The sequence below is a fragment of the Gossypium hirsutum genome, chromosome A05 (assembly GCF_007990345.1).
Source record: "Gossypium hirsutum isolate 1008001.06 chromosome A05, Gossypium_hirsutum_v2.1, whole genome shotgun sequence".
NCBI classification, from domain to species: Eukaryota; Viridiplantae; Streptophyta; class Magnoliopsida; order Malvales; family Malvaceae; genus Gossypium; species Gossypium hirsutum.
In genome coordinates this window covers 34,395,135-34,409,030 of record NC_053428.1, presented here as the reverse complement: position 1 = coordinate 34,409,030, position 13,896 = coordinate 34,395,135, and the positions used below count along the sequence as shown (strand labels likewise).

At 34.3% G+C, this 13,896-nt stretch overlaps 1 protein-coding gene across 1 annotated transcript; it reads right to left on the bottom strand.

The window, feature by feature from the left end:
• Window positions 1-1,836: 1,836 nt before the first annotated feature.
• LOC107961208 (WAT1-related protein At5g07050) lies at window positions 1,837-7,782 on the bottom strand. Its single transcript, XM_016897408.2, has 8 exons — window positions 7,484-7,782; window positions 7,330-7,392; window positions 7,124-7,240; window positions 6,925-6,988; window positions 3,098-3,283; window positions 2,860-3,021; window positions 2,596-2,747; window positions 1,837-2,296 (listed from the first exon to the last, which is right to left on the bottom strand). Exons 1-8 carry the CDS (start codon window positions 7,684-7,686, stop codon window positions 2,032-2,034), a joined length of 1,212 nt encoding a protein of 403 aa, XP_016752897.1. The 5' UTR covers window positions 7,687-7,782; the 3' UTR covers window positions 1,837-2,031.
• Window positions 7,783-13,896: the final 6,114 nt, after the last annotated feature.

The following is a 13,896-nucleotide window of genomic DNA, read 5'->3' as shown; positions in this document are numbered from 1 at the left end:
ACACTTATCAATTACAATTGATCTTCCCAAGAAACGAGCAAGATAAAAAGCATAAAGAATATCTTGTAAGAGCTCAAGATAAGTCTTGAATATTCAAGATATGATTCCAAGTTTTACCCGATTCAATCTAATCTCAACAAAGTCAGGAAGTCAATTTCTTTAATCCAATCCAAACTAATCTCCAAGATATGTTACTATAAACAGTTTGGATATCATAGACGGGCTTGCATTCGTCCAGATTATCAACAAGAATTAAAGCCCAAGGATTTCTGTTAACAAAATTTGCAAATAGAAACATGACAAACTTTTGAGCTAGGCAATGCCAGACACTAGTAAACACTACTCCTTGACATTGCTAAAAAATTGTCTCAACAAATTTGAAACCGTGGTTATGATATATGAATTCATACTATTATATTTGATTACTTAATCCAAAAATTAGCGGTTCCTCTTTAGTTGAATCCAAGTTTGAATAAGATAATTTTTTTATAATTCAGATTGGAATTCAATTCTAATTATATTAAAATTGAGATGAAATTTTTAATTAAATAAATAATTTCAACATGAAAATAATTTCGGATTTTAACTTTTTAATTTTAACAATATATATAATCGGAATAAAATTAGAGATGAATAAAATAAAACTTATTGTCACAAATGTATATATTTTTTTCTTTTAATAGATAGTATGAATTTCTTCAATCAATCGAATCCAAGAAGTTTAAATTAAAAATTGTACAAACATTAGATTTTTAAAGTAATGAATATCAGTTGAGTATGAACATATATACACGTTAATGATGCATGATATAAAAACTTTAATATATTCATATATTCATTTTGTACCATCTTTCCTATTATATAAATTTAAGTTTATATGATTAAAAAAGCCCATCGTAAACTTAAAAGGATTAGTTCTATATAAACAGTTTATCTTGTGGAATTTAAGATACACTATCTTGAGGAAAAATATGGGTGTTGAGTTGACAGCTCCTTGAAATGACACAATATATATGTGTGGAATCTATGAAATGTTGCATGTAGAAAGAATATGAATAGTTACTCAGATCATGCGTTGTTTGGAATATATATAAATATATATATATATGACGACTCATATTGGTGGTGTTTTGTCAACTGTGTATCAACTAGGTGATGATAGGTTAATTTACGAAGGACGTTTATGTCATAAAATTCTCAATACCTCAATTGGATATTCCATCTTAGCAATATTAATGTCTGCTTACTTATTAGCAAATGCCAACATCTTCTATAACATCAAACTTTATCTATATAAAAATCCCTTTTTGCAAATCCAAGACACAAGTATCATCCACACTCTTGATCCCATATGATGTAAAAGGGAAATTTTAAAAATAAATAAATTATACTAAAGAATATAGCTTGTGAAAGTGATTTAGCTTATCAGCAGCCATCTGAATGATCTATGCTTTTATTCTCTCCAATAAATTGGAGAAAGTTGAAAATACAGTTGAACCCTGACTGTATCTGTCTGCCATTGATAAACACAAGTCTATTTAATGACTATTGGTATAACAATTAATATTTGGAGTATCGGATTCAAAAATTCAGATTCTACGGAACAAATTTTTGGTCATTTCATGAACTCAATTCAGCACATGAAAAAGGGTCAAAACCACTAGCATACCTTAGTGGAATCTGAATCACACGTCAGACATTTTGTCATTTCATATCAGATAACTTTTGAATTATCTCTGTAATTTATAAATTTCAGGTTGGAGTTTTTTGGGGGTAATTTCAATTTTTTTCAAGTTAGTTGACAATATCAAAAAAGAAGAAATTCTGGGATTCTCTCAAATTTTCCTTAGTATAAAACCCTTAGCAGCATTAGCTTACAACATTAATTACTTTTCACTTAAAAGAAAAAAGAAAAGAAAACCAAATATAACATTAGTATCTAAGATTCTCTTACAAATGATAGATATAAGGAACAAAAAGTCCTTAAAAAAAACCATCCCATAAAATTCCAATTTCTAAACTAAACTTGAATTATTTATGGTCACTGTTGTGTTTAATGGGGGATTCAGGCATTGGCATGGTTAAGACAAGAGTTGAGAGCTTATCATTAGCTTCATTCTTTTGCAATTCAAGCACTTGATTGGCTTCAATATCTCCAACTAGCAACATATTTGGTTGAATAGGTTTGATTGGCTCATCTTCAATCTCCATTTCACCCTCTCTCTTTTTGTTTTCTTTGTGTTTTCCCCATAGGACAGAATAAAGCCCCACCACTATCAAAATCGAACCTATCACTCTGCATCAATTAAAATCCAATCAAATGACAGCGACAGATTTTCTTTTAAGATATTAAAAAAAATTGAAAAGAAAGAGACATGGTCAATTATGAAAGATTCAATTGTACTATGCACCTCAAAAGTACATACATAAATTGTATCTAATGACTAGGCAGCCAGTGCAAGTGAAAAACAGCTATGCAATTTTTATGCTTTGGGGGTGTCCCTAAGCTAGAAAATTTTATAATTTTTCTGAAGATTGTTTTCAATGCTCAAAATCCGAGATGAATGCATGCAAAAATTAAGATTAGATGATTACCCTCCAAGAAAGATTTTCTCATCCAAGATGAAAGAGCCCATGACTGCAACTATGATCATCATCAGAGGGCTGAAAGCAGTAGCAAAAACTGGACCCCTTTTCTTTATCACCATTCCTTGAACATAATATGATATGCTTGATGTCACAATTCCCTATACAACATTAAAATTCACAAAAAAAAAGTCACTTTTAGTTCCTTGTCTGTAAAGGAGAAAAAGAAAAAAGTTAGAGAGAGAGAGAGAAAGAGAGATGTTAGATTATTACAGCATAGGCGGCAGCTAGAAGGTTCATGTCCCAGCCAATTTGCCAAGCTGAAACCTTATGCTCCATTACAAATGTAACAACAATAGCTTGCAATGTCCCCACAAAACACACTAATGATGTTAAAGAAAGCTGATGATTCTTGTATGTCTTCAATGCTTTTGCCTGCTCCAGAAATCATAAATGTCAATTACGGTAAAGATTAAACGATAATGTTTGTTTAAATCCTGATTTTTAGTACCTGTAAGACGAAGAGGGAAGCCCAAGCAAGGGTGGCTAAGATTAGGAGAATGGAGCCTTTGACCCAATCTTTGTCAGTAGCTCCAGTTGTATCGGCATAAGATTGTTTAGGATGAAGATTCTTACTCCAAAATAATTCAACAATGGGTCCTTTATACAATGTCATCAACATTGCCCCTGCTACTGTCTGTTGAATATTGACAATATCCCACATTAGGAAAAGATAGAAATGGAGGGGGTTTGGTTTGTTATATATAGAACCCCTCCCCCTTTGGTTGTATCATCCCAAAATCTTCTCCTTTGTAATATTTCTAGAAGAAATATTGATTTGGTAGTGTCCGAGGACGTAAGCTAAATTGGCCGAACCTCGTTAAATCTCTGGTATTTTATTTCTTATTTGTTTGCTTATATTTAATAGCTTTATGTTGGTTATATTTATTTAGTTATTATTGCTATAAATATCTAAGTGAGTTCTGTCTAGTTGTTGGGTTTTAAGCGGGACCATTTGTGACCCCTCCAATTTAACTAGGAATTTTCTTAGTATAATTGTTGGCATAATAATTATCTAAATATTTCTGATAATATTGTTATTAATATTATCGTCGCTTCCGCAACAATTGGTATCCGAGCCAAGGTTTTGTAGTATGCTCTGTGTTTGCAGCTTAGTCTGATCTTACACATCAGAAACATTTCCGAAAGCTTGTGGGTATTCCGCATTTGGTGGCTATTAAATAGAAGCTATGGCAAAAATGACAGAAGAAAAACCATTCATATCAACAACTTCCACTTCGTACATTTTGCCGAGGATTGGAACTGCAAATACGAGATTTGTAGTGGAAATTTTTGATGGAACAGGTCATTTCGGCATGTGGCAAAGTGAGCTTCTAGATGCCCTCTTTCAACAGGGTCTAGATATTGCCATTGAGGAAGAAAAACCAAAAGGGGTTGATGATAAAGAATGGAAGACCATCAACCGATTGGCATGTGGTACAATTCGATCATGTCTTTCCAGAGAGCAAAAATATACATTCAGTAAAGAGACTTCTGCAAGTAAATTGTGGAAAGCATTGGAGGAGAAATTCTTGAAGAAGAACAGTCAAAATAAGTTGCATATGAAGAAAAGACTGTTTCGTTTCAATTATGTTCCTGGTACCACGATGAACGAGCACATTACCAATTTTAATCAGCTGGTGGCTGATTTGTTGAATTTGGATGTGACTTTTGAAGACGAAGACTTGGCGTTAATGTTGTTGGGATCGGTTCCTGAGGAGTTTGAGTACCTTGAAACTACTCTACTTCATGGAAAATCGGAAGTAACTTTCAATGAAGTAACTACTGCATTGTATAGCTATGAACTACGCCGAAAGGATAAGTTGAAAGGTTCAGGTGAAGCAGCAGTGGAAGCATTGGTAACAAGAGGTCGTCAGCAAAGTCAGTCTAAGGGGAAGAGAAGAAAGTCCAAAGGTCGAGCTGTTGCCAAAGATGAATGTTCTTTTTGCAAAGAAAAAGGACATTGGAAGAAAGATTGTCCAAAATTAAAGAAAAAAGGGAAGACTCCGCAAGATGCAAATGTTGCAGAATATAATAGTGAAGCAGAGTCAGACTTTTCTCTTAGTATGACATCTTCAACATTATATGCAGATGAGTGGATCATGGATTCTGGTTGTTCCTATCATATGTGTCCCATTCGGGAATGGTTCTTTGAATTTCAAAAACTAGATGAAGGGGTTGTTTACATGGGTAATGATAACACATGTAAAATAGCCGGGATAGGTTCAATTAAACTGAGGAGTCATGATGGATCTACTAGAATTTTGCGGGATGTACGATATGTCCCAAAGTTGAAGAAGAATCTCATCTCTTTGGGGTCGTTAGAATCTAAAGGCCTAGTTGTGACAATACGAGATGGAGTTCTTAAAGCAACTTCAGGAGCATTGGTGATGTTGAAAGGCATAAGAAAGAACAATCTGTATTACTACCAAGGTAGTACAGTGGTCGGGACAACAGCAGCAGCAATTACGAGTACCAAGAAGGACGCTGAGGCAACACAGCTGTGGCATATGCGTTTGGGCCATGCTGGTGAAAAATCCTTGCAAACTCTAGCCAAGCAAGGATTATTGAAAGGTACAAAGACTTGCAAACTTGAATTTTGCGAGCATTGTGTTCTGGGAAAACAACGAAGGGTGAAATTTGGCACTGGGATTCACAATACTAAAGGTATTCTGGATTATGTGCATTCTGATGTATGGGGACCGTCCAAGACTCCATCACTTGGAGGAAGACGTTATTTTGTCACCTTTATTGATGATTTTTCCAGACGAGTTTGGGTGTTTCCTATGAAGAACAAAGATGAGGTGCTTGAAGTTTTCCTTAAGTGGAAAACTAAAGTTGAAAATCAGACAGGAAGGAAGATTAAGGTTCTCCGATCAGACAACGGTGGAGAATATAAAAGCGATCCTTTCCTGAAGATATGCCAAGATTGTGGCATAGTAAGGCACTTCACCGTAGGTGGAACACCGCAACAGAATGGGGTGGCAGAGCGTATGAATCGAACGCTTGTGGAGAAAGTTCGATGTATGTTATCTAATGCTGGATTAGATAGAAAGTTTTGGACTGAGGCTGTGACGTACGCTCAACATCTCATCAATCATTTGCCATCATCTGCTATAAATGGCAAGACTCCTTTGGAGAAATGGTATGGAAAACCTGCTACTGATTATGACACCTTGCGCATTTTTGGTTCTATTGCATATTATCATGTGAAAGAATCAAAGTTAGATCCAAGAGCAAAGAAGGCTCTATTCATGGGCTTCAATGCTGGTGTTAAGGGATATCGTTTGTGGTGTCTAGAGGCAAAGAAGACGATAATCAGTAGGGATGTTACCTTTCATGAATCTGCCATGTTGAATAAGGTAAATCCAGAAGGAGTGAGTAGTACTTCGCAGCAGGTGGAGTGTACTCCGCAGCAGGTGGAGTTTGAGCAAAGTGTGGTAATTCCAGCAAAAGGTACCACTAGTGATTCTTCATTGGCAGATGCAGAGTCAGATGAGGAAGAGGTTTCTACCCAAGAACCTCAACAGCAATCAGAGGCAATTGCAGTCAGAAGGCAGAAACGAGAAATTCAGAAACCTGCTCGTTTCACTGACATGGTAGCTTATGCACTTCTAGTTGTTGATAATATTCCATCCACTTACACCGAAGCCATTCAGAGTTTAGAGAATAATAGATGGTTAGGTGCAATGGAAGAGAAAATGCAATCTCTAGAGAAAAAACAAGACGTGGAAGCTGGCACAACTACCAAAAGGGAAGAAGGCGATTGGTTGCAAATTTGAAGACACTATTGAAGTTTGTGTTATGAGAAGATGTTCGAAGATGTGGAATATCGCCAAGGTGGAGATTTGTTGAATATTGGCAATATCCCACATTAGGAAAAGATAGAAATGGAGGGGGTTTGGTTTGTTATATATAGAACCCCTCCCCCTTTGGTTGTATCATCCCAAAATCTTCTCCTTTGTAATATTTCTAGAAGAAATATTGATTTGGTAGTGTCCGAGGACGTAAGCTAAATTGGCCGAACCTCGTTAAATCTCTGGTATTTTATTTCTTATTTGTTTGCTTATATTTAATAGCTTTATGTTGGTTATATTTATTTAGTTATTATTGCTATAAATATCTAAGTGAGTTCTGTCTAGTTGTTGGGTTTTAAGCGGGACCATTTGTGACCCCTCCAATTTAACTGGGAATTTTCTTAGTATAATTGTTGGCATAATAATTATCTAAATATTTCTGATAATATTGTTATTAATATTATCGTCGCTTCCGCAACACTGTCACCATTGTTCCCACTATCTTTGCTTGACATCTCACTTTCTTTACATCAATCTTCTCCATCCTAAACCAAAAATCCGATTTCAATCAATTAAATCATCTTATTTGTTACTCAAACTCAATTGTGAGTGTCGGATTAGATTTATCTAAGTTTTTTTTTTGTTTTTAGAAGATCATATCACCATATTTATGTATATACCTGCACATGGCAGCCATGACAAAAGTCATTGCGGGCAACATATTGCTCATGGCACATGAAAAAGTTGGGGAAGTATATTTCAGCCCAGCATAGTAGAAATTCTGATCAATCACAGGCCTGCATTTTTGTTCATCAAGAGACGATATATTTAGTTAAAGTTAAGATTCCATACCAAAGTTGACGTATGAAAAATAAAAAAAACTAACCCCAGGAGAGCCAAGATGAAAATTTGCATGAAAACTGGGAATGTTACCTTTGGTTGCCCTCTCCTGAAAAACACAGCAAAATTCATATGAATTGATCTCAGATGCTATATATATATATATAGTACAATATGTGTTTATGGAACGGTCGTGGAACCTTTCGAAGATTAAGGCAAAGGGAGCAATGACAGCAGTGGCAAAAGCATGGCGGTAGACGACAAGAACATAGTGACTCATGCCTCTGTTAAGTGAAACTTTGGTGATGATATTCATGCCTGCATACCCAAATTGCAATGAAATCATTGCAAAATAAGGTTTGGAACTCTCAAGGAAGTTGCCACAACATCTCAACTTCTCCATTTTTCCTCAAGATTTTGGAAAAATATGAAGAAAGGAGGCGAAAGGGTTTGCGGTTTTGAAAGAGGAAGTGTTGTTGGTTTCTCCCTAAGAGGGAAGATGGGGGATTGGACATATATTTATAGTGGTTTTGGAGGGAACTGTCCAATTTCATTTGAGTTTGGCATTTCGTATCTTACTTTATTATATATCATGTCTATGGAGTGGAGAATTTTATGTGGAAAAAGCCTACATAAAGGCAAACCAAAATATGGCCAACTTTTATACTCCTACCATGCCTTTTTTCCTTTAAAACTTGTCCGTGTGATCATAAGTTTTTTTTATATATAATTCTAGTTAAATTTAAACTATTTTTTGTATTATTAAATATTAATTTGGGCTGCTTGAAATTATTAAAAAAAAAAGAAATTTGTCTTCATCCGACCCTTGCACAGACTTAATTAAAATTTTATTCTTTCACATTTCTCTTTTAATTTGCTGATTTTCTATTTAAAATCGCAACTCAAGTTTTAGTTTTTTTTTTTAATAGGAGGTAGTGATGGAATTTGAAATTAGTGTCAACCGATTTTTGATTGCATGTGTTCAATTAGATTTATCGAAACTATGTGTTTAAGAAATTTTAATTTTGTCTTTTAAGTAGATAGGGATTATGAGTTAAAAGCATAGACTAAGAATTTCATCAAAGATAAAAAAAAATTATGAAACTTGTGGAAAATTCTTTAAAATATAGATTTATGTTTAAAAATAACATATAATAAATAATGAAATGTAATAATAATACCATGTAAAATATACACAATATTAAAACAAACAATTAGACTAAATTATAAGTAAAATGAAATTCAAACACATAAATACATCATATTAAGATTACTAAATGAATACAATTATTTATCATGATGTTACCATTAATCCTAAGTTGGTCTCGAGTTAATTTATGATATTGATGAAAGTAAAAAAGTTTAAATATAGAAAAAAAATTAAAATAAAACTTTAGTTGATGGGCAAATTGAAGGTTTTGCGAGCATAATTGGCATGATTCAAATTCAATTATATACATATTTTTATTAGTTTTTTAAATAAAAAGAGTAATGCAATCTCATATAATAGAATTTATTTTAAAGTAAAGGAATATGAAAATAAATTTTTTAATTAAATTGAGACTCGATTAATAAGTAATAACAATTCAATAGGTATCAACTAATTCTAATAAGCGCATAGTATTTAGTAATTAGTTTAATTTTTTATTTAAAATTTTGATATGTTTAAAAAAGATATATGGAACATTTAAGCAAAGGAAGAAATTCTAAGTAATTAAACATTACATAATTGTAAAATTGGAAGGATTGTAATAATGATGCGGTGACATAAAACCGAACGAGTTCTCACCCAAAGTTATTGTTTCATGACAATCCATTGAGAAATTAAGATACATATATTTAATAAAAAGCAAGAGAGAGAGTGGAGACCACGTGGCAAATAGTGGTGGGGTATCTGAATCACTTTCTACATGGTGAGTGTTGGTGATGTAAGCTTAAAGTGACATTATTACTACCATATCACACTTTCTTTATATAATATATTTATAATATCAGCATTCAAATCTTTTCAGAGAATGATTTGTATAATTAATTAAATTAAATTTAGATGAAGAGTAATAATTAAAGTTTGTGTTAAATATATTCTTTTAAGAATTAAAAGATTATTAATTATTATTTTAAGACTGCTTTTAAAGTTGTATTTTTATCATAAAATAAGGTATAATTTTTATCAATATATTATTGTAAAAAAAGAATACAAAAATGAAAAAAGACGAGGTAGGGGAGAATCATGATCTTGAAATTAGGCAAAAACATATATATATTCATCCCAAAATGGTGTCTTAATATTATGGAACAAAGATTATTTTAGTGGGTTTAAAGATTGGTCACGTCATTCCCAACTATTGTTTTAACTTACCAATTTGTTCACAAAATTTCCAATTCCTCAATATATATTATGTTTTATGTTTTTGTAGGGTCTAAACTTTTGACATGAAACATAATCTGATTGACAAGTGAAATTAAAATTAGATATATATTCTTTGAATTTGACAATACAATCTAAACTTTGAATTTGTTATGTTGATATGGAATATATGTATTTATGGATTGAGTTAAATTAAATATAAATTTAAAATTTTATTTGAGTTTTATCAAATTCAAAAACCTATTTTTATTATTTAATATTTTGAAAACAAATTTTATATATTATAATTAAATTTAATATAAATGGGCATTTTACCTAAAAATGTCCTTTAAATAATATAATTACGGAAATAGGCCGTTTATTGCGTTATTTATCGGATTAGGCCGTTTTCCACGAAAATGCATCCACGTAAGCGCGATTTCGGAGTACGTGTCAGCAAAACGCTTCCTTGGAGGAGCGCTTTGTCCACGTTAGCAAAAAATGCATCCTTTAGGGCGCTCTTTGCTGACATGGACAAAACGCTTCCTTAGGGAAGCGTTTTGCCCTTTTTTTAGGGTTAGAGTTTTATTATTTAATTAATTTAGGGTTAGGGTTTTTAAGGTTTAGAGTTATGGTTTTTAAGAGTTTAGGTTTTTTAAGTTTTAGGGTTTAAAGGTTTTAGGAAAAAAATTAATTGAATTAGGGTAAAAATTAACTATTAATTTTAAATACTAAATATTAAATTAGAGTTTAGGGTATTAGGGTTAATTGATTAAATTATGGATTGATTTAGGGTTTAGGGTTAATTGATTAAATTTAGGGTTAATTGATACATACACAAAAAAATTCTCAAAGATAATATGATTGCAGCATATATACATACTAGCGTTGTGCTAAGTTTAGGGTTTCGAGAAAAAATTAATTAAATTAGGATTTAGGGTTTTAGGGTTAATTCATTAAATTAGGCATTAGGGTTTAGTTTTTTAAAATAAATTTGTGTTTAGGGTATTAGAAAAAAATATATAAGCAATATAATTTTTTTGTCATTGGTTTTAAGGTTTAGGGTTTCTACAAGAATAATTCTAAGCAGACGTTTCTGGACAAATAGTGTCAGAAAATGCTTCAAGCAGGATGCACTATCAGCAAAATTTCTGGAAAAAGCTCCCACGTGGACGCTATTTTGCTACAGTATTTTGTAGAAAAATAATTCTGAGTAGATGTTTCTGAACAAATAGTGTTGAAAATGCTTCAAGCAGGATGCACTGTCAACAAAATTTCTGGAAAAAGCTCCCACGTGGACGTTCTTTCGCTACAGTAGTTCGTAGAAAAATAATTTTGAGTAGACGTTTCTGAACAAATAGTGTCGAAAACGCTTCAAGCAGGATGAACTGTCAGCAAAATTTCTGGAAAAAGCTCCCACGTGGACGCTCTTTTGCTACAGTAGTTTGTAGAAAAATGAGACTATAGATGAGCCAAATTTTATTCTCAAGTTGCATAACTTCCAACAAAAAAATTAGAGAGGCTAAGAAGAAAAGAAATTGAAGATGAGTGAACATATTAGTGTTGTTATTTACTATAATGGTGAGGTCCGTAACACCGAGAACGGTGTTATTTTTTATTGGAGAATACAGCGAGACTGGTTTTTAACCAGAACATAGATTTGACAGAACTTCGTAAAAGAACTAGGCGCAAAATCTTCGGAACGATGCCAATGAAAGTTTTGTCTATTAAGTATCGATTTTGTGCATCAGTTGATCCTGTGACATATGACTTATTCGACATCAAAGGTGCTCGTAGCTTAGAGGCAATAGTACAGACTCATCTCGCTAGTGGATCACCCTATCTTGAGTTATATGTACAATTTTCATCGCCAAATGATGCATTTGTAGCTTCAACATTTACTGCTGGTCGAGAGGAATACATGACCCCTGCCCGACACTCCGTTAGTGGTTGGCAAAACACGGAACTGCCCGTGTTTAGTAGTAGTATGGAATACCCAACCCTTGCACGACACTCTGTTAGTGGATGGGACATGCACCTTAGTGAGTCAATGTTTGATGCTGGAAATACGTACTGGGGAAAGACATCAACTTCTAGTGGTTGGAAATCCACATTTGATTGGAGACGTTGTGAAACGTCCATAAGGAGGGATGATGTACTCCCTACGATGTCCACCGAAGAGGGGACCTTTTACGTTGCACATGATGATGAGTCAGATAATGAGTCCGATGCAGATCCACCTCGAGAGACCAGCCCCGATGGTGCAAAATTTGTATTATTTTCTAAATCAGAGTTTGTTCCAACCATATCTAAAGATGTTGAAGGGGGTTTAGATGATGAAGAAGAAGATCCACAGTTCAATGCGTATTCACCTCTAGCCCATATGCATAATGTTGATTTATCTCAATATGATGCGTTGGAGTTTCCAGATCTACCACATAGAAGGCGTGACCGTACAAGTTCCTCATTAGATTCAAGTGAATTAGAAGTTGTTAAGGAGTTTTCTAATAAAGATAGCTTTCTTGGTGCATTAAAACAACATAACATCATGAACGACGTTAATTACAACGTGGTTAAATCCAAATCTAATAAGTTTGAGGCCAAATGTGCAGTGCAAGACGGTACATGTTCATAGAAAATCATGGCCTCGTTGAGGAAAGAGACGGCTTGTGGGAGATAAAAAAGTACAAAGGTCCACATACATGTGCTGCCGGTATAGTGTCACTAACCGTTTAGAGTTTTTTAATGGTACTGTTATTACATACTGTTGCATTTTTTAACGTACTTCGTTGACAGGTGTTGATTATCCCAAGATGAATTCAAATATGTTAGCTACTTTAATACTACCGACGGTGAAGGCCGATCCCAGAACTTCAGTGCCGGTCTTAATTGCTAATATTCGTAGCCAGTTGAGGTACACGCCCTCTTATTGCAAGGCTTGGGTAGCTAAGCAAAAGGTGTTGGAAAAGATTTATGGTGAGTGGGACTTTTCATATAATGAAGTGTGGCAGTGGTGTCAGGTGCTGGAGAGATATGTCCCAAGTTGCGTAACAGACCTTGAAACGGAACCTGCATACTACAACGACCGATTGTTCCGTGGATGTCAAGTATTTAAGCCTCTGTTTTAAACCTTTAAGCAATGTCAAGACGGATTTTTATATTACAAGCCATTGGTACAAATTGACGGTACCTTTATGTAGGTAGATATACCCATCAGCTATTGCTAGCTGTGACACAAGATGGCAGTGGGAGAATCCTTTCACTTGTATTTGCAATAACACCGAGGGAGTCAGCTGATGATTGGGAGTTCTTTCTTTATAGGTTAAGGAGACATGTCTGCCCCCAACCTAATATCTACGTCATATCGGATCAGGGCACCAGAATACTAGCCGTAATTGAGCGACAAGGAAGCCTATGGCATTGCACACACCATCGGTATTGCCTAAGGCACGTTGCGTTCAACTACTACAGGCAATTTCGATTTACAAGTGAAAAACGACAAGTGACCAACATGGGTATTTAATATCTATTAATGTAATTTCGTTTGTAATATTGAATTTATTTTAAATGGAAAAATGGTATGTAATTTTCGCTATCAAATTATATTGGAAGGGTATGAGATAAGTAATGATCGTTTTCATGAGATGTTGGCGGTTTTGCGTTCAGTTAACGAAGAAGGCCCAGACTAGCTTTGTAACGTACCTTTCAAACAGTGGACACAAGCATACGACGGCGGCCTACGATATGGTCATATGGCCTCAAACCTGGATGAATGCATAAATTCTGTTCTAAAAAGGAACACGTCATTTGCTGATAACATCAGTTGTTCAAGAGACATATTTTCGTTTAGCGGCACTACTTCTGAAACGAGCAGTGAGTTATAAAGGCTAAATGCAAGGAGGCCGTGTATGGTGCGCAAAGGTATTACAAGAAATTAACAAGGTGAAGGCGCAGACGAACACCATGCACATAGTCTATCACGATCGAGACAACCTATGGTTTCGTGTAACGGAGTTTGACAGACCGCACGAAGGTATTATTGGCGGGCACTATCGTGTACACTTGAGAAATAGGACTTGCAACTGTGGGAGGTTTGACGCACTTTGTTATCCATGCGCTCATGTAATTGCAGCTTGTCAGAATCTCCGTCTAGATCCCATGAGCTACGTCGACGAAGTGTACAAACTAGAAACTATGTACAACGTGTGGAGACACGTATTCCTACCTATCCCAGATGAACTTAACTGGCCGCCTATATCGTTTCTT